The sequence below is a fragment of the Erithacus rubecula genome, assembly GCF_903797595.1.
Source record: "Erithacus rubecula genome assembly, contig: scaffold_143_arrow_ctg1, whole genome shotgun sequence".
Taxonomy (NCBI): Eukaryota; Metazoa; Chordata; class Aves; order Passeriformes; family Muscicapidae; genus Erithacus; species Erithacus rubecula.
Window position 1 is genome coordinate 167,869 of NW_027636155.1, and position 21,123 is coordinate 188,991.

The following is a 21,123-nucleotide window of genomic DNA, read 5'->3' on the forward strand; positions in this document are numbered from 1 at the left end:
TGGAACCAGGAATGGTAATCTCTTTTTCTAACAATTTATTTTTCCTTGGAAGAGGAACTTAAATTCATGTGAGTGCACAGCAGCTTGCACTAGGTACAGTGGCTTCCATCTCTTCCTGGGATCATTCTGAGAGACTGATAAATTTCTCTAGATGACATTATTTTTTGTAAGTATGGAAGACAGGGCTGCAAGGCCATTTCTCTTTACCCTACTTTAGGCATACAAGATTCATTTCTACCTGCAGAGATCACAGAAGTGATGCTTTAGGTTCTCCTCAGCTTCTTTAGAAGGTGACAAAGAAAAGTCTAGTTGATTGAATATAAACCTGAGATTATAAAAAAACAAAAACAAACACCAAAAAACCACAAAGCCAAACCAGTCACAGTAAGAGTGTTTTCAGTAGCAGATTAATGAAAAAGTTAGTACAGAGACATCTATACAGGGTACTTCAGGTTCAGTGAAAGGAAGAGATTCCCAGATCTTGTAAGACATTTAGAAAATGAGAACCATGTCTGTGCTGGTTCCGTTCTCCAGCCTCCTCATGTTGTACCTGTTCTATTTTTCTTGCTCCATGGCTCAGTTCTTCAGCTTTATGCAAAAAACAGCTAATACTAAGCAAATAACCTGTGTTTTATGTTCAGTAAAGCACATTATAATGCATATTAGAATCAGCAAGAGACTTCTCAAAGAATTGTGCACAGCACAGTTACTAAGCAAAGCAGGATATGAGAAATCCATTTCTTGTGTAATGTTCATGTTATTCCCAGCTGACAGACAAAGAAAAGAGGCAACTTTTTGAGTTCTAGAAGGTGACTTCAGGTAGAGAACTGAGCTGAAATTGGACTGTGGAATGAAATGCTTTAAGGGAAAAATTTCATATGACCTTGTGGTTCAGAAGGAGTTCCATATCCTGGCTCCATCTGACATCTTCCTATGTGACAAGTGCAGGACCATAGCAGATACTCCTGGAAAACTAGAGCTCAGAAGCACTGAACTACTTGGGGCGTAGGCTCAGGAAGGAAAAACAATGTTACCCTTCAGCTGTAGAAGTCAGCCTGTTATAGAAAATTTCTCTTCCTAGGAAACAAAGGAGACTGGGCAGGTAAAGTCCATGGAAGGAGGTAATTAGCTGAGGCAGAACCAGGACTAAGCCTGACGCTGAAACTTCCACTTAAGAGTTTATAATGGTGCAAATAGCTGCTACAACCATGTTGAGTATATTGTGAGCTGTATTTCACTCATGGCTGCCCATTGTTCAGAAATAATGTGCACAAAATGTTACAGGCTTTCCAAACAGTTCCCAGCAAATCCTGATCAAAGGAGTTACAGTTTATTTCTCTATCTATTCATACAACATTCAGTGCAAACAGATGGATATTGAAACAGCAGTGGGTGGACTCTTCATTTAAAAAGTAATAATATGGTATTTCATTCATCTGCTATCAAGAGCACAGGGCAACATACTCAGTAAATGCCCCCGCTTAAATAACTTTAATTCTTGGATCAATTTTCAAGAATCACAGAAACTTTAGCCAGAGAACACAAAGGAGCCGTTGATGTGTTTCATCAGACTTTGTAATTTCCCTCCTGACTGCATGGCAGCATCACCCTGTTAGTGTGTCAGCTGGGGTACATTTCTCTGTGGTAACAACAAAATTCTGGCACTCAGTTTTATTAGAACCCTCCTTGCAATGTTGAGTTCAGGTCCTAAACAAGGGAAGCAAAATTCAACCTAAGTTCAGACCTGCACTGAAAGGGCACAATTTGCATTTTAAATGTTAAACAACACTTTGTCTGTGTACAAACAAAGTGACCCAAGACCTGTTTAAGGATCAGCTTCATTTTAATGCTCATGAGACAGAGGCAGGGAGAAGACTGAATGAGAAAATCAACAGCAAAGACAAGTTTAGGACCTCATGCCTCTGCATGCAGTGCCTCAAAAGCAATGAATATTTCATTTGCTTGTACCAGTACTGGCAAAATGGAGAAAAAGGGGATCTTCCCCTACTGATAAAGAAAAAAGCTCCCCCTAAAACAACCCTCTTTGTGTCCAAAAATCCATTGTAAGAAAACCACCCCATCTAGATGCACACGAGAAACCTCTAATGCAAGTGAGCAGTCATCACTGGCACCCACCGTAGCATATAATGCTGAATAGATGCTCAAAGCAGCATGTTTGGATGGAAAGGACCTCCTGGCATTCTCAATCACCTCCACATCCCCCGTGCAGATGTTGCCATTGTTGATGAACTGGTGGTGGGCCCGACAGTCGTTTCCAGTGTAGTTGGGTTTGCACACAGTCAGGAAGTAGGGAGCCAAGTTCCCAGTCACAACCTGGCCAGCGTTTACAAAGATGTCAGTGGCAAAAAGTCCAAATGCAAACACTCCTGTGAGGAAAGGTTATAGAGAGTGATTATTCAAACAGGTTTAGGAAAAAATATCACTATATCTGAGAGGGAGAGACATAGTGAGAGTAGTATAATGTACTTTAAACAAATTTGTGACCAAAAACTGGGATCTCTGAACCTGAAAGAGTAGTGTAGTGGTGAGATACAATACTTCTCTTATCTAACATAACCACCTACGATTAAGTACCTTTTGGATTTTGACTATTTTCCACCTTGATGTTGAGGATTTAAAATTCTGCCCTAGCAATACTCAGCATGTACTTTTGGAATGCTTTGCTCTGGAAGACAGCTGCAACTCAGCTAATGTCACCAGGAGCACATCCTTTCACTTGAAAGCAGGACCTTTTCCAGGGCTGTGAAGCACCTCTTGATCAATACTGCAGTTGTCACATCCTTCACTGACTCCCCTTGAGTGTTATCAATACCTGCTATAGCTCCTATGAACATATGAGGATCTTTCAGATGCATGTAATGCCTACATACCAAAGGTACAGAAGAGCAGGTTTGCAAAATCACCAAACCCAAGTGTTCTAAAAGATTAAATTAGCTCTCCTCTTCCCCTTCTCATCACTAAGGTTGATTGATTAAAGCCTCACAAAAACATGGAAAAAATAAATCCTGACTTCTGATGTAGGAATATTGAGGGTCATGAGTTTTGCTTTCTCCCTTCTGTAGCTCTGTAAGCAAAAGTCATTATATTATAAATTAACTGAGATTGTTACGTTTTTAAATATGACTAAGAGCTGGAGCTGCAAGAATATAATCTTAGGAAAGCTGTGATAAAATCTAAAGAGTTGGCACCACCATGATTGTAACATCTCTGCTTATCTACACCGAGTTAAAAAAAAAACAGATTAATGGGCTGCTCTACTCTGAAACATAAAAAATATGATGGACTCAAAATAATGCAGCATGTACTGACAGTAACATAAAATAAAACCATAACTAAAATGGATTTGTTGTACAAGTGTTGAGTGGGGCTTGTGTCAGTTGGTCAGAATCATGTTTGGTGTCACTGTGGTACAGATCCCTGGTGGGGTACTGATGGGAAGAGCTCTTCCCTTGGGAAACAGCCTGGAGGGGCTGCAGGACTGCAAAGCTGCTCCTCCTCACCATCCTTCCCAAAGGTCAGCAAGGGGCATCATGCAGTAAGATGATTCTGGAGGTTGAATGCATTACTGTACTTCATGTGTGTTTATTTTTATTTATTATTAATGACCTGGTATTTGATCATGGATTTAAAAAGCCAGCGGTGGCCAAAGAAGGAGGCTGCCTTCCTCTGGCTTTAGGCTGCAGGAATGGCCCCTGTCTTTTCAATGGTGTGATTGTTTTCCTCCCATTTATCTTGCTAAGTTTAAAAGGAGAGAGCACAGAGAGTGCTCCTTTATCTCTCTGGTAGTATTTCAAATCCATGGTTTTCCACAGCCATTAGGAACTTCTCACCTATATTAATTAATGCACAAGCAAGTTCAAAGGGAAAAGGCAGAAGGGTATCTTTTCAGCCCGGTGAAACAACTGAAGTTATAACAGAGATGAACCTAGTTTTATATACAGCACCCTGTTGATTTTTTTTTTTTTGGCACAGCATGCTTTTAAATAGCAATTTTCTGATGTGCAGTGCAAATTACAGAGAGTGCAGTGAGGATTACCACCCAGCCTTTACAATAATTCGAGGAAATGTAAGTGTCAGGCAGTCTGGCTCATGCTCTTTATCGTGTAAGTACAAGCCAAGAACCATCATATTTTAGGAAAAGCTCACAAGCTACACAAAACTATTTTCATCTCTAGGAAGTGCATATATACAAAGGTACTTCTCTCCATTAAGGAAAGAAGTTTTAACACCTGCATTTTCTTAATATTTGGTAGCACAGAAAGTGCTGGCCAAAGCACGGTTGCTGAGGCCTGCAGTAATCTGGAGAAGAGCAGAGCAAGCCACAGTTGAAGCCTTTATCACATTCTGACTGTGGTGCATTCTGGCTGCTGCAGTTCTCTCACAGCTCTGCCAAGCTCTGCTCTGTGCACAATGAATCTGGCTGGCAGGGGTGTGACCCTCACAGGCTGATTGAGCCTCTCCTCTCTGGAGACATGGAGCAAGGGTTGGCTGTAATTGATTTAAAGGCTGCAATGCCAGTGTGCCTGGGCAGTGCTGGACAATCTCCTGATGGTTTTTATACCTCAGGAATCCATCTCTTCAATGGATTTGTTCAATGACCTACAGCAGCTAAACTCACTGACCAGAGCACAAAAATGCAGTGATGTGATTGCCAGCTTTTTAGAGGCAGACAAATTGCTCTGAAAGGCTTCATGGGAAGGGCAAGTAGCCCCAGCTCTTCGGAGTCACACAGCGCACGTCTGTGATACAATGTCAGAGGGAGAGAATGGGAGAATATGTGCCTCTTCCAGACTTTGATACTCAGGTGTAATTGGGAGTGTTGCCATCTTTTATTTCAGTGTGCTCACTCTGGGTCAGAAAACATGGGAATGAACTCTAGTGCAGAACTTGGCATATGCTGAGAAAAGATGGGAACAGTGCAAGCCACACGGGGAGGCAGAGCTACAGCTGCTCACTAGCAGAAAGAATAAAGGTTAACTGCAATTACATAAAGCCACTATTTCCCCTCAGCCACCCATGTCACATAGTCTGGCTGCAAAAAGAGGCCTTAAAGAAGAAGCAGAGGCTGTGTCTGGAAAGGCCTCCTGACTTCACACTCCTGACTACTCTCAACTGTGTGTCTCAGGAGCAGCCATAAAGAGGTGCCTGGAAGACAAAACAGCAAGGAGCACGTAAGTGGGAGAGATATTAGCTTAGACCAGATATAAGGCTGTACTCCCTCCTACTCTCTCAACTGCTCTACAGAGATCAGATTTTAACATATCTTTACCTCCAGTGAGAAAGACCGTAGACAAAGCAAACATTCAAGCCAAAAAAAGAACAACCAAGGAAAGTCCTGTTGAAAAATGCTGAGGACAAAGTGAAGCTTGACTTTCTAGTGTCACCTCACCTGAACTAACACTTGCCTTGGCAGAAAAGTCTAAATATTTAGCACTTTTAGTTTTGAATGCTTAATTTTTAATTTCATCACTTACACATCCCTCTGAATGACTGCCAAAATGTCCTCCATGAACCCCTAGCTTCTGGGCTCTTACCCACACCCTATTCTCATGTTCTGTCTCCTATCAAACTCCTTGTGTGGCTGTTCATCAGTGTTGCCACCTCCAGCTCTGCTGCTTTTTCTAACAGAAGAAAAAGAAGCCCCGAAGAAGAATACAGCACTTCTCACTCACTGTAGCCTCAGTACAACCCTCTGTCCTCCCTGCAATTCATGTTCTAGTTCTCTTCTTCCACCCTGACTCCATGTAATATCAGTCACTGCAGCCACTTGTTGACTCTGTGGAAACTCTCACTATTAGAGGCATTTAAAATGCCATTGATTTGGAAAAAAAACCCAACAAACAAACTACCAAATCACCACCACAACAAAAATCAACAAAATCCACCTTGGGACTTGTAGAAGAGCAGCTGAAAAGACATTGGGAAGATACAAGTGAGAAGCCAGTTTGTGGAAATAAGAACCAGGAAGTAGAAGGTTATATTAAGGAAAAATGATGAAACCCTTAAGTAAAGTGACAGAAGAAACAATGCACTGAAGAGCTCATGAGACTTCAGAAGCTGGGCTCTTCAGTAGAATATCATAATGTTTTCTGTTAAGGGTATTTATTTAGGTACTTCTCTCTGTCCCAGTCAATTCTCTGAATTTGTGACTCTCAACCTAACTTGCTTGGAAAATATTCCTATTTCACATGCACATTCATAGTCACATAACCCCCTTTCCCACCCTTCAGTTTTTCAAGGAAGATTACAGTTTCATGGGAGAGTGTCCCTGGAAGGACTCAGGACTCTATGGGAATGATGATCCTCAGCCTATCTCTGAATGTTCTGCTGTAAGAATCCTGTGCATCCAATAAAGTCACACATTCATAGTCCTGTGACTCAAACTCTGCTCAACTACCCTTCCTCACTACATCTTAGGGAGTGTGTTAAAAAGAGTCCTGTATCATTAATCCATTTTACAGTGGCAGAGATGGAGGTTGCAGGGAAATATATTGTCCTGTTGCCCTGGCATCAGGAACAGGCTCAACATCAAGCTTCTGAGCACTCATAACCTCATCCTAAGATTAGCTTTGACCTTTCACTGAAGACCCCACAAAGCTCACTACTGCAGGGATCTACTGCCTCCTGAGTCTGCCTGCTTCACCTGTGTGTGTCCTGCCTGGATACTGTTCTCCCCAGATATAAGAAAGAAGACACATGGTCTGACCATGCCAGAAGAAATTCAGTTCTCAGTGCAAAAGCACTCTGGAGGCTCAAGACTCCTCCTGGAAGATGCACAGAGTATCCTCTTTCCTCACTGCTTTCACAACCACCAGTTTTCATGGGGGCAGCTGCCATCTCAGAGCCTGGCATCAAAGAACAGTAAGGGCTGATTTGTCCCCAGCACAGAGAGCAGTTCCTCACTGTGGAGGTTCTCCAGTGAAAACATCTGCACTAGTTCAAGCTGCTGCAGCAATTTAGGTTCCAGGAAACACCCCAAATATAGCTTGAGCACTATGGAAAGGCAGTCAGTTAATAACAGAAGATGCACTGTTCCACAGTGAACTTCAGATGCAGGCAGACAGGACAAGGTCAGGGAAGCTGTCTCATGCAGCTGCTCAGGGAATTGACAGAGCTCTGGGGTATATCTATCCTACTACAGTAAACCCAATGTGTGTATAAATCTTGTAAGCCTTTATTTGCTGAACTAAAGTCTTAATTTGCTGAAATAAAGCCCAAATTTAATTATTTAGCTGCCCACTGTGAAGTGTCACCATGCTTTAGATTAAGCTGTCAACAGAAGCTGACCTGCACCATTTGTTAACAGCAAATTATGTGCATCTGAAGTCAAAGCCACTGGTAACAAGCTGATGAAGCATGCTGAATTTCTAGATATCTGAACTAGAAAGGGGCTACTTGCATCTTACCAGGGCTTTGCAGGTAGACAACTTAATCACATGGATTAGAAACTGAATATAATGAAATGCAACACAATACATACCATAGTCACCCTGCCAGACAGGGTCAGGGAGGTCTGAATCCCTGATCCTGGGGGTGTGATAGCAGCTGTACATAAAAAGACTAAAACCTTGACTGAAACCATTCACTAAAATATTTTATAATCTCTATTTGCAACACAAAGGATTAAGTAGAACACAGAAGCAAATGCAAGGTTAACAAAGAGCTGAATGTGAAATTACAAGACAGAATGAATACAAAAAGCAGTGTATGCTCAAGTTGAGAGATAGAAAGAAGAGGCAGAGGCCCAGGAAACAGTCATCCTTACAGATTAGTTTCTCAAAGGTTCAGCACATGGACAGCAAGCACCAGAAATTGATGACAGAACTGTTGGGAAAGGTAGGGAGAGGAGAGAAGATGTGCTTAAAGCAAAGCAGTACAGCAACAATATATTAAAAAAACTATTCTGAAGAAATTGCACACCACTAGTTTGACCTCAGAATATTTTAAAAAAAAAATCTGTAAAACAACTGTAAAAGATAAAGAGGAAGATGGAACAAATTGAAGCATACATCAAAGTCTTATGTTTCCAAGCTAAGCCAGCTTTTTTTCACTGATAAAGAAAGTGGTTTTCTAAATTTAGGGAACATAGCAGGTTTCACCAGTCTAGGCTGAAATACAGGACTTGATATACACTGCAGCAAGGTGAGAGGCAGTCTTTTGCCACAAACATAAATGCCTATCGGCATGAAGGATGCTTGTCTGGGCCAGGAAGCAAGAAGAAATTGTGGTTCTGCTTCAAGTAGACAAAGAATTTGGGAGAGATTTAACGCAAAGCTCAACATTCAGAGTCATGACTAAACTCGGGCTCTTAGAAACAGATGTGTGCTGAGACCTTGAGGAAAACAGGGAGGAAATCAACAGAGAGTACAGTAAACAAGATAGGAAAATAGCAGAAAAGAAACATGGTGCTTTGTTAGCACTCCAGAAAAGCTGTAGGTTTTTTTGTTTTGCTCTACTTTCATAGAGCAAAAAAGTCCTTTATTCTGTATATATGAAAGAAAAGTAAGAGCAGAAAAGCTCAAATCCAGCAACCAAACCCCAAAGATCCAATGGAGATACTTAACTCCTTACAAGGGTCCTTGTCCTTCACTGGACCAAAAGACAGCTTGAAGTTTCCCTTTTTGCATCTCTTTGCAAAATACAAATGAACATTCAGGGAAGTATCTATAGCTTTCTGCTTTTTTTTTGTGGAAAGCACATTTAGCCTACAATTCTTAAAATCCTGTCTCTTCCCAGCAATTTCCATTACAAAGTTGGGGGGGAGAAAAAGTCTCTTTGCCCTCATAAAATTTGGAACCAGCAACTCTCAAAAGCATCTCCATGATGTGCCTTGCAGGTCAGATAGCAGTGTTCATTTTTCCTGACACATGAGAACCTAGACACACGACAGGATTTTTCTCATCTTTTTGAATAGTATATACTGCAATGCCTTACAAGGCAATTTTCCAAGAGTTAAGTAACTGCTTTTTGCAGGTATTCAGTAAGACTTGCTCAAATATGTGGGTACCAAAACTAAAATGGCAGCAGACCTTTTTGCAACAAGCCAAACTGCTTGCTAGGGAAGAGAATTTACTTGCAAGAGAACTTAGCTGATCAGCTCTGTAACTTTTGGCCCTAACGTTTATCAAGAGAAGGCACATACAGAGAAATCCATGTGCAAGCAACCAGGCTGTCTTTGCAGAGACAAGCAATTGGGAAGCTTCATTTTGGAGCAGGCAGCTATATGGATCATCTAACTTCTCTGGATCATCCAGGCACAGGTTACAGCTATTCAGTCCATGCCATGTTTTCAAAACACAGGTGAAATGCAAAATGAAAAACATGTAGTTATCTTCAGATCCTTTCATTAATTATTTCATCCAGCAAATTCTACTTCTCTTTCACTGCAGAGGCAGTGAAAATGTTTCGGAAGAAAACAAGCACATAGTGCAGTTTTTTACAAGGCAAAGACTACAAGCCTTTTCTAATAGTATTAACTTCATTTTTCTCAGAATAATAAACATAGGTGCAAAGCCAAGATTCATTTCCCTAGCACAGTTGATGTGCTACTGCACTATGAGAGTCCACTGTATCATTGCTACCTCCACAGAGGAGAAATGACAGCAAGAATGTTTAAGAATAAAGTCAACTGCAAGAAAACACACTGAAGAAGTACTTAACCTCCATGACCACAAGAGTATGTTTGGGATTTTGCAACATGCCAAATGTGCTGAAACAGTCAAAAAGCCCAGAGTGGCCCAGAGGACATTGTTATCTTGCTTCTCTCTTAATGGCAGTTTGCTGTCTATCCTGGGGGTTATGTGAGTGCTTTACTTTCAACTGCATTTCTTGTGTCTTTTTGCTCCCACCAGCAGCACACTGAGTAACAAAGCACATGTGGTTTGCTTCCAGCTCCGTGGTGGCAGAAGGCACATTTCACTCCCTACCTTCCATGCATAAAGCAGGAGGCACAGAGAGAGCTGAAGGAGAAGGAATACCTTGGTTACTCCTCCTTTGCAGCGTGTATTTACTGCTGATGAATATGCTAGCACAGGGTATGGCCTTCAACTGTGTGCTCTGGGGAAGCACCCCTCCCTGCAGCCAGATATGTGCTCCATGGAAGCAACACAACACTTGCCACAGCCACAGCAGACATTCTCATTCCAGGTAAAGCTCACAAATTCAGCAGTGACAGGGAAGACGTGCCTCCAGATGCTTTCAGCTTTTTCCTCCCCACTGCCAGTTCCAAGTCAGACTCTGAACTGGGGCTCTGCTCTCTGTCAGAGGAGTGTGGGAGGGTGCTTCACTTCTCCAGCGTGTACAAGGAGGGCAGTGCTGTGATGCTCTTTGGGCAAAGCCCCTCCTGGCCAGTGGGAAGCCATCTGAGGAGCCACTGGCTCATGCCATCAGCCACACATCCCATCCCATGCATGAACTTGGGACTCATCAACAGTGTGAAGAAGGTAAAGCAGTTTGCAAGCACCATATAAAGCAACCTCCAAATGGTTTAATGACAGAACTCCATTTCTCAGCAATTAACTCAATGAAAGCTCTAAGAAAAAGCAAATACAATGAAAATAATAATAATAATATTTTAAAGTGAGGTCTGGCTTTTTTACGCTGTGCTCAGCTAAACGTTATATGACAGAACTATGGATGTTAAAATGAGAGCTGAAAAGAAAAATGCCAGCTAGATGAGCTGGTGAGGACAAATTTGTAACTAAAATGGGTAGCTCACATAAACTAGCAATGATGGATTTATTCATATAAGGATTTGATTGGTTTAACCTTTATTTAGGAGTCTCAAAAAGGCATTAAGCTCAGCAGAATATGATCTAAACCAGCTCCAGCCAGCATGATACGGCAAATTTTGAAAGTTACCTTGGAAATCCTGAGGGGACTATCCCTCTAAGGTGGAAGATGCCTGTAAAGATTTCACAGCTTAATTAATTTTGTGATGTACTTTGTAAGGGTGTTTTGTCCTGGTTTGGTGCAAGCAGGGTCCAAGCCTTCTGTGCACAGGATGCTTACCTATAAAACGGATTATTCTTCGAAGCAGTGGGTTCAGGTAACAGCACTCTCCAGTCAAAATAGTTTTCTCTTGAACAATGAGGGTTTCTCGGGTTGACTTTATAAAATACATGGATATCTCACCAATGAAAATCTGCCAAGGAAAGGGAAAGAAACAGGACATTAAAAATTACATGAGCAAACACTGAAACATGGGTGACTACTTCCAGCCCATAGACAGTGCTACAAAGCCGTGTGTTTTGGGGACACTGCACCTGCACTGTGGGGCTCAGCATTACTGAGACACACCCAGCTCCCACCCTGGAGAGGGATCATTCCTGCACCCAGTGGGGCAGAGACCCAGAGAGCTGACTGCACCCATGGGGTGGATTGTGGTGGTGCATCTCTCCCCCTCTGCTGGCTGCACTGTGAGCTGAGAAATGCTCATTAATGAGCCTTGTCCTTGATGAGCTGTACCTGGACTAAGCGCCCGTTGAGCATATCAGAAACACTGTCCATTCCCAGGAAATCTGCTATCTAATGAGCACCTGCTTTATCACGAACAGCCTTGGAAATTTGTTTTTCTTGTCTGAATAACAATCCAAGTGAAATAATTTTTTTTGTTGTTGAACATTCCAAAAAAGCTACCAACTTGAATTGTGCCCAGGGTGGAAGATTACCATATCTAAAGCCCTCTCTATTGTGACCTTCTAAACAAGGGCTCAAAGTGAGATCCTTTTAGACCTCTCAATTCCCGGAAGATAAAGGGGTAATCAAACATTGATAGCTGGATGGCCATGGAGCCAACCAAGGACTGTTGGAATTAACAGACCAGAAATGTTGGTAATAACCAAGGATTGTTGTTATTAAAACCCTGTGAAAAAAAGCAGTATTTGACTAAATGTTCTATTATCAAAAATGAAGTCTACACAGAACTACCGATTGTGATGCTAGATGTGCTTATGTATTACATATTTTTATATGATCTGAACATTCACACTTTCTATAAATGCAATAGCTGCTTCCCATAGGAGTAGGATCATTATTTCTTAAGTGCTTAGAACTAATTTAGTTCTGCTACACTGAGCCCTATCTACCCTCACTAAAGCTGGGCAGGATTTAATCACAGGCTTTAGAGGCAATGACAGTCCACATACAGCAGGAACTTCTAAAAATACCACACATCATATTCTATTAGCAGGCTTTAGAAAGGGAAACTGGGACCCTTTCACAAAGACAGAGTTTGTAATTAAAGTCTTTAATATAAAAAAAAAAACAAAACCAAGAAACACCAGGGGTGGAAGAGTGGGCTTTTAAAGGAGAGCACTCAAAATTATTAATTTAATACATTATTACAGGACATACACAAGAGGGATTATTAGAGAACAGTCAAGGAAATGCATAACAGAAGTGTTTGCGTACACATACACAGGGTGACACAAACACCCAGACTTAGTATAAATGTCAAGGAAGTCATCTTAGTTCACTCTGACTGCTGGAATGGTGGGTTGTTTCAAGGGCAACAATTTATCCTTATTAAGCCAGATGAGCATCCTTATTGATTATTGACATTCAAGCCAAGTATGCTCAACCTCTTTGTAATTCTGCCCGCTGATGGCAAGAGATGTAGAGCTGTAAAATGCATGTCAATAATGGCATCTGGAGGGGAGCTGATGCATGGGAGCTCCACTGAAATACAGCATTTATCCCGTTTCGCTCCATCTGCTCTTAACAGAATTGGCAAGCAGTTCAATAAGCTCAGCTCACTAACGATGGGACTGGGAATTAAGAAAAAGACCATCTGCACTAAGGCAGTTTGAAAGTGACACTCTGTTTCAAACTGCTTATTATTTGAATTATGATGATGTTCAGAAGTTTGAATTACTGCTTTGGCTCTCTCTCTGCCCAGGGCTGTACATACACACTGAGAGACAATTCACACCCTCTGGGAATTCTACTCTATGAACCCAGGGGCTATGTGACTTAAAATATCCTAAACTTTTCAAATCCAAGAGACTTAGGTATAAAACATACTAACAGTCCTCCTGTAACAATACATTCATCTTTAAAGTTTCTTTACATCAGAAGTTAACAGAGTATTTTCCTGCTTCAATTCCCACCTTTGTTTCTATAAATCTAGCTGTCTGGCGAACTCCTAGCAAAGCCCATATGCATAGATTAGTTCCACTTAGACTCAGGAGTAAATTTTGCTAGGCTGTAAATCTGTTCAATTCCGTCCCACAGATTTAAGCAGAATTATCCCAGATTTTCTACAGCGTAACAGTTCAAAATTTGATTTTTAAAAATGAATACTGCCTTCAGTTAAGTGCAGAGTTTAGGTATAAGGCGACAAAGCCATGTTTGTGTGGAGATACAAAGTGATTCAACTAAGTGGATCACTCTTGTCATGCCATGTCTGGCACTGAATTTAGTTGCTGAAATTTTTTTTCTTGTATGCTTAATATGGGCTGTCTAGAAAGTCAGTCTTGCTGTTTCCTAAAAATTCAATGGGCAGTTAGACACCTGATTCTGAAAGCTAATCTGTCTGTATGCAGTTGAATGTGATATGAATAGCTCTCAAAGAACTTGTTTTATTTTTTTCTCCAGGCATTTCTGAAATCAAGCAATTCCACTGATTCTCAAGATTTAAACCCTGATGATGCTGCATGAGCAGAGTCCACATCCAGCCAAGTTCTCCAGCTGGCCTCCCAGAATCAATCACCAGCACTACTGAGTACCTCAGCTCCTGCCAAAGCAGAATCAGCACTCTAGGAATGGGTACAAATCAGTTCTGTAGTTGATCTCTAAATATAGACTCTGTGTCTAAATATGGGTGGAAAAAAAAACCCATAAGTAAACTGCTTTTATTTATGTTTGGGAAAACAATGCAATGTTAATGAACTTCTGTATCATACTGGCTTAATTAGAAATGAAATGCCAGAATTGCACAGGATTGAAAGCACAAGTGATCTGCAGACTGGCACAGCATAGGTAATAGGGAAGCAAAGGTAGTGCCCTGCATTTGTTTCTGTTCTCAGTTTCCTAAATGCAAGAGCATCTCATCCACACTCTGAGGACATACTGTGTGAGAACTCTTGCTCACATTCTATTTCCTATTACTAGCAGGCAAAAATAAAAGGATGACCCAAACCCCAGTACAAATTAGAAGTATCCACCCAGCAGTCATATTTCCTCTACTGATTTCAACCTCTCTAGTGAGAAAATTTCTTCAATTTTCTCTGCTTTCCCATTACTGACAGTGTCACCAAATACTTGCTCCACAATGTTCAGCTCTCAAAGCCTTATGCTGCACACGCTTTACTTATTTCCTGGCTCATCCTGACCCAGCAGATGATAAAATTATCTGTCCATTTTCCTCTTCAACAGTCTTTTATCCATGATAGTCCTTGAGCTGACATTTTCAGACAGTGAAATGTCTCATCTTCCCCTTTCAAGTTGTCAGCACAGCATTAGCACCTGATACTCCCTGCACTCCTGTACAGATTACCAACAGCTCGTAAATTTAATTATCAATTTAATCAACAAAATAATGGAACTGTTGCTTTTAAAGGGACATGGAATCTTTTTTTCTTCCTATAGCACTTTCTGATAAGCTCACAAAAAGGATCATTTACACATCTTTGTTTAAAAAAAATAAAATAAAAAAATATTTTAAAATATGAAAAAAAAAGGATGTAAACATCAAGAAGACTTGTTTCTGTAGGATGAAATAAAATTAACTACTAGGAATGTGTCTGTTGTACAACCAAGAGGACATTACAAAACAGTGGCACCTTGGAGATGTCCTCCTGTGGTAATTGTGCAACGGGGCAAAAAGAGCCACCTTAAAGAGTTGTAATAAATTTACAAGTGTAAAATTATTGATGGTGCTGACAGCCATGGATGGGCCCATTTTTTGTTCCTTTTATCTGTTTTTCTTATTCAGGACATTGTCCTCATACCTCAGTTCAAGTGCTGTAGGAAAGCTGAGGCATCCCTTCTTCATCTCCCTGCAATGCTTTTGCTTACTTCCCCAGCAGCCAAAATACTTCTCCTTGGTCATGTTTCTTCAAACTCCTGTGCAAGAGTGCCACAACCTCGTTCCTCCAGTGCTCCAGTCACGTTGTCCCAGTCTCACCTCTGTTTTCTTCCCTTTGAAAACCCACTACAGATTCACTGCAACTCCAGCTGCTCACCTCACCTCTCTAAAGGGATCTGCCCTGACATCCTCCCACTGCTGCTAGCAGAGGCTCCACCCTCATGCTGGAAAACATCCTAAACATAATTTATTTTATTTTATAATTTCAGTAAGTTTTCACAGAATCAGAAAATTAACTAGGTTGGAAAAGACCTTTGATATCATCAAGTCCAACCTATGTTCGCCTTCGCCCAGTGGAAGAGAATTAAAAGTTTCTTTCCAGGGCATTGTTCCACCAGGTGAAGGTCTGATGAGCTTAACATCTCAACTGGAGCAGCACAGAAGATACAAAAGGCATCAGCGGCCATCAAGGACCATGAATAGACTATCAACTCCAAACAACACCCCTGGCTGGGAAAGGAGAGAGAAGAATGAGGACCTGATTAGAATTAGAGGTGATGATGTCTGTAAGCAATAGGAAAACAAATACTAAGAACTAGACTAACTTGGAACCAATGAATATCCATGTGTTTTGACTGAATAAATGTTGTGAAAAATCCGGTAAACTATGCATGTCACAGAATGATTTTCTCTGCACACCCGGGCTACCTGAGGATGCAATTATTTCTTTTGCACATCCTGGCCAGAAATAAAGTAAAACCTCAATTCTCTAACACTAAAAATGTTGTTGGAGAGTTTTTGTTTTTCCTGAAGTTTTGGTGACACTTACAGCCCTCCTGTCTCCCTTACATATACACACATTCACACACTAACACACACTCACTCACTCACTCACTTACTTTACTCACTTGTGACAAATGTGAAAAAACTAGTTTTGCAGTTTTTTCACTGAACACTGGGTTTGTGTGGAAGTTCCCACTGTTTTAATTTTGCCTGCAATTCCACACGGATAAAGAGGCACCAGCCAAGGTGCATAGTGGAAATGCAGGATGCATGACCATGCCCACAGTTTGGCACTACCTCATGTCTGTCTCTCTGTGATAGTTCCTTCTGCTGCTTTTCCCAAAAAAGTAATGTAACTTCCCATCACAGCAAGACAATGGAGTTCCTATACTGGGAGAATTATGTGAAGTGCAGACACAACCTGTCTTTCCTAGATATTAAATTAACATTATTCTGATTTCTGTGAGCTTTTAAATCCTTCACCTTGTTTGCTCTTAACAGCAACCTTGTGACACAGTCACACACCACTGTCTGCACTGAAACCCCACTCAGGGACATGCTATAACACACAAAAATCTCTGCAGCAAACAAAATTGAATTTGGATCTGGGGACATTGTTAGTGTCAGTTCTGGGAAGCAAGCCATATGACATTTCCCAAATCCTGTGCAAAGATGCATGGAGCTGCACTTTCAATGTCACAAACAGAAAGAATCAAATTAATCAGGTGTCCAGCATTCCAACAGCAGCCAAGGGGAGGAGTGGATATGAGGAAGGAACTGTGTGTGAGACAATCTGCATGCAGAGCACTCAAAAAAAGAGAACAGCGGCAGATGAGGTTGTGGGGCTCTCAACGTCAGTCAGCCAGCTTCAGCATGACTCTACACACTCTCCCTGGGAGAAGTAGGACTCTTCACCAAAAGGTGACCTTTACAAAATGTTCCAGAGGGTGTTTTGTCAGCACTGGCTTGAGCTGGGCCAAAAGCAGTTCTGCCCTTTTGCACTGACGTGTCTCTGAGGTTTGTATCAGAACAGCTGCAGCCAGGAGAGGAGGCATGTTCTCAAGGCTCTCCAAGGGAGCTCATGTCTTCAAGGACAGAGATCCCACAGCCTCTGTTTCAGTGCTGGCTTACCCTCTTTGTTAAAGTTTGCCTAATTTTTAATCCATTTTATTTTTTGAAGCTGGTGTCCCTTGCAAGATTGCCTCTCATGATCTCAACAGTCTGTTTCCCTCCTCTCCACAGTTCCCACTAAGAACATGGCTTATACTGACTTCCACTTTCTGCTGTGAATTCCTGAAGTCCTTAGATCTCTCTCACATTTAGCCTTAGCACCTGAGGAATACTGATCTGCCATTCTAACTGCTACCCTCAGTACTGCTACCCAGTACTGACACTGTGCAGCTGAGACACTCCACGGTCAAACCCAGGTGGCAAACACTTAGCAGCACTTATATTGAGAAAAGGCACCTTAGAAGGCAAGGGGTGGCTGAGGTCTGCCTCAACACCCTCCCCATGACAGAGGATTTCTGCTGTGATCCACAGACAGGGCCCTGAGGTTTTCCCTGATAAGATTACTATCACTGATATCCCTGAGGACAGGAACCAGCTGAGAGCTCCCTCAGACACTCTCTTTGCCCACACACCCTAGACAGGTGTTCTCAGAGCCAAGGAATCAATATTCTGCAAAACTACACAAGGTAATGAAACAGTCTTCAGCTGAATGTTGCAGGCCCACTTCTAATTTTCTAAGTATGCAAACTCAATTATTTAATCTGCATTCAATTAGTCACCTCATTCTATTTTGGAGTGGGTGGTTGCTGTTGTTGAATGAAAACAATTGCAAAGAACAGTTGTAAGTACTTTTCCAGAACAAGAAAACTGCTTTGTTTTTTTGTTCCTTTTTTCTATATTTCAAGTCAAAAGGGCTGAAATCCACAATTTATATTCTAGCCTATTCGAAACCTGAAACTGTCTCAGTGTTGTGCTCAAAAACCTAATACACTGTGGTAAAACTGTCTAAAATAACTGAAGAAAACACACAAACCCCCAAATTTTGTTGAAATTTGTTTTGTTAAAATAATAAAGAGAACACATTTCCCACAGGCCTGCATTTTCCTCAAAGACTGGTATGTGGCTAGAACCACCACAGGGTCCAGGAGACAGTCAACAGAAGTGCCTGAAAATGTTGTACCAGACAAAATGTATATTTTTATTCTTCCAGAATGGTGTGCAAATAGCAGAATACAAACACTTAGACAGGACACCTTTGGCTCACCCCTTTGTACTCCTCATTGACCAGCTCAGGATCTGAGCCCTGCAAGACTCCAGAAGAAGGAGGCAGGTCACTGCCGGCAGAGGACACAGGCTGCTGTGCCACTACAGGGGTGAAGTGGGGTGGGCAGGAGGCTGGGGCAGAGCAGGTTGTGCCTCCTGGCAGCAACACCACCTGCAAAGCCTGGTGATTCCTGCCTCAAGAAGCTGGAAAGGAGCTGCTGCAACAGGGCTCTGAACTGCGTCCGACATCCTTTGTTTTCCTGGCATCTGGTGCTGAGCAGCCACAGGGGAATCAGCCACAGGAAATCATTCCCTGGCTTCCCTTACAGAAATAAATCAGTGTAGTAACATGGCTGTGCAAAGTCAAAGCCAAGGAATCAAGACAGAATGGGAGAATCATCTAGAAGAATGATGTTTCTGAAGTTTGAGAGGTAAGTGCAGATTGTAGAGAGAAGTAGGAACATTTTCCTCCTGCTTCAGATCAACACTGTAATTCAGCTTCTAATTCCTAATCAGACTGGTTTGGTTTGACTGATTCCAACATTATCTGAAAATATTCCTTTGCACAAATAAACAGCACTGGATTGTTAACAGACTACATGCAGGAATCTGTTCCAACCTGGAAACAAAAGGAAAGAAACTGGTTTGTGTGAAAATGGTAGTGGCACCTTCGATTCACCTTAAGGCAATGAAGAACAGTGAGAACAGTGCCCTTGAAGATTTCTGCCACTGTTCAGTATTCATTTCAGTGAGCTGGCTTTATTTCTAAGCCTCTCTGCTTCTCTTGGATGGATAGATAAATTATATTGGCTGGAGCAGAGCAGGCAGCAGTGCTGAACTCTGGAAGGATTGTTTAGTACCAGCTGGGGAATTGGCTGCTTTGCAGTAACCTTGTAATAGGGAAAGCTAGTCTTTAGAGACACTGATGAATACGGTGGAGTCATCCCGGAATACATTTAGGGAAATGTTTCAAAAACAAAAAATAAAATTGCATAAAAACAGGCCAGTCATATTTCTTTTGCCACTGAAATTGCAGGGAAAAGTAGATACAGTGGTACCAACCCACAGCAGCATGTCTGCAAAGTGCTCTCAGAAATAAAACACATGCATTCGTTTTCCCCATGCCCACTGTCGCAGCCAGATGACAGACACAAAGATATTCCATTAGGTTCACAAAGATGTTCCCTCTTGGCTTGCAAGCACTGTAACACCTCAGAGCTGTGCTGAAACCATGGCTTTGAGTCCTTCCCAGACCTAGGCACACAGGACTGCACTTAATGCTGCATATGTCTCAGTTGAGAGAGCTTGTACAGATCCCTAGGAGAGGGGATAGAAGCTTCCACTGAAACTTTCATGGTCCTTTTAGACAGTGTTATGAATTAGTACCTTGTTGCTGCTGGGTTCCACCAGTAATCACTCCTCTCATGAGGTGTCAGGACAGTGGTGATGTCAAGGTAGCCAGATCAGGTTTGCTGCTGCACCAAACCAGCCATTTGCCAAGTCGATCATTTTGCCATTAGGAAGTGAAACAGTAAGCATAATGCAGAGGAAAAGAACTAATTGTAAGGAGGGGCTACCATTACCTTTGACTTAAGCCATGTCTTTGTGGTGGAGCTGCATAATGCTGGTGATTCTTCCTGAGAGCAAAGTGTGGGAAATGAAGCTGCAACTTAATTTTGACAGTGAATGCACACAGTGCTCCCTCCCACGATGCACGGTTGTATGGGTTCTTTTGTTTGTGTGTGGAGGTTTTTGGAGGGCTTTTTAATGAGTACAAATTGTCACAGGCTAAACAGAAATGGCTGCACTTGCTCCTTGCACTGAAATCCCTGGAACATTCAACTGGATCAAGTATCTCTTGCTGGGCTGTGGACAGGCTAAGTGAGAGGCAGCACCCATTTGGGCACAGGATGACAGCTGAGTACACTCACACTCTGAGTGGACTAATGAGCAGAGAAGTGCAAAACAGAATTTAGGGAGAATCTGAGCTCTCTTTTTGTCTCATTTATAAGCTTTTTATTGATGCCCATTGCCAAAATTCGGTCTGCAGGTCAGCTACAAACTGAAGTAAAGGGTGAAAATAACTGTGCAAAGAGAAAGTCCCTGAGGAAAAGATGGGAATGAGAAATAAAGTGAAATTACTCCTATAAAGATTTTGTGATGAGTACCAGTCAGGAGCACAGAAAAACATATCTCTGACATATGCCCTGGCTGAAGATTAACCTGGTATTAAGCAATAAGACATTAAATAATTGAATTATGTATTAATAATACAACACAATGATACAACTGATTAAAAAATTGACTAAACAATGCATTAATAAAGACTACATTAAAAATGGAAATAAAAATGTTTTGCCAGGGAAGTTTGGCCTGCTGGCTCCTTGAGCTTGTACCTAGAGATCACTGGTGCTAACCAAGGTACAAAAGCCCTGTGCTGACTCTGACCATGTCTTCTCTGTCTGGAGGAATGTATCCAGTGTAGCAGTACAGCACAGCCCACAAAGCAGAGTTTACCACTTACACCCACCCTGGATCCATTCACCCAGGGTGATGGCTGTCCTGATGGACCCAGGCTAGCATTCCTACACAGCCTGCATTGGATGGGTTAGTTCACACAGGCCAGTTCCACACAGCACTAAGATGAGGGTCTCTTCAGCACCCAACAACCTTACCTGCCATTTACTATAGCTTTTCATTCTTTGTGTTTAACACAGGCTATGGAAACTACAAATAAAACACTCTCCATAGAATCGCAGAGCTGCTCACATTGGAAAAAGGCTTTAATATTGTGAAGTCTGACCACTAACCCAGCACTGCCAAGTCAAGCTTTTCGTAAAGAATAGTAATTAGGAAAAGCTTCTTGGGTTACTAAAAAGCAAAGAAATGCTGATCCAGTGAAGCAAAACTTGGAAGGTTTTAACACCAAACTTTGGTAGAGCAAGAATTTAAAGAGAAGATCCGAATAAAGAGCAACACTCCTTACCCAATATTGTATCAGTAATCAATGGACAAAA

General features: G+C 41.7%; 1 protein-coding gene across 6 annotated transcripts in view; it reads right to left on the reverse strand.

The window, feature by feature from the left end:
* Positions 1–21,123, reverse strand: part of PLPPR1 (phospholipid phosphatase related 1) — a 121,795-nt gene that overhangs the window by 8,312 nt on the left and 92,360 nt on the right. For all 6 annotated transcript variants that reach the window (XM_079332060.1, XM_079332056.1, XM_079332061.1 and 3 more), the window contains 2 exons: positions 11,032–11,164; positions 2,137–2,387 (listed from right to left, as the gene is read on the reverse strand). In XM_079332060.1, the coding sequence (XP_079188186.1) occupies positions 2,137–2,387; positions 11,032–11,164 (384 nt within the window). The remainder of the gene's footprint in view (positions 1–2,136; positions 2,388–11,031; positions 11,165–21,123) is intronic.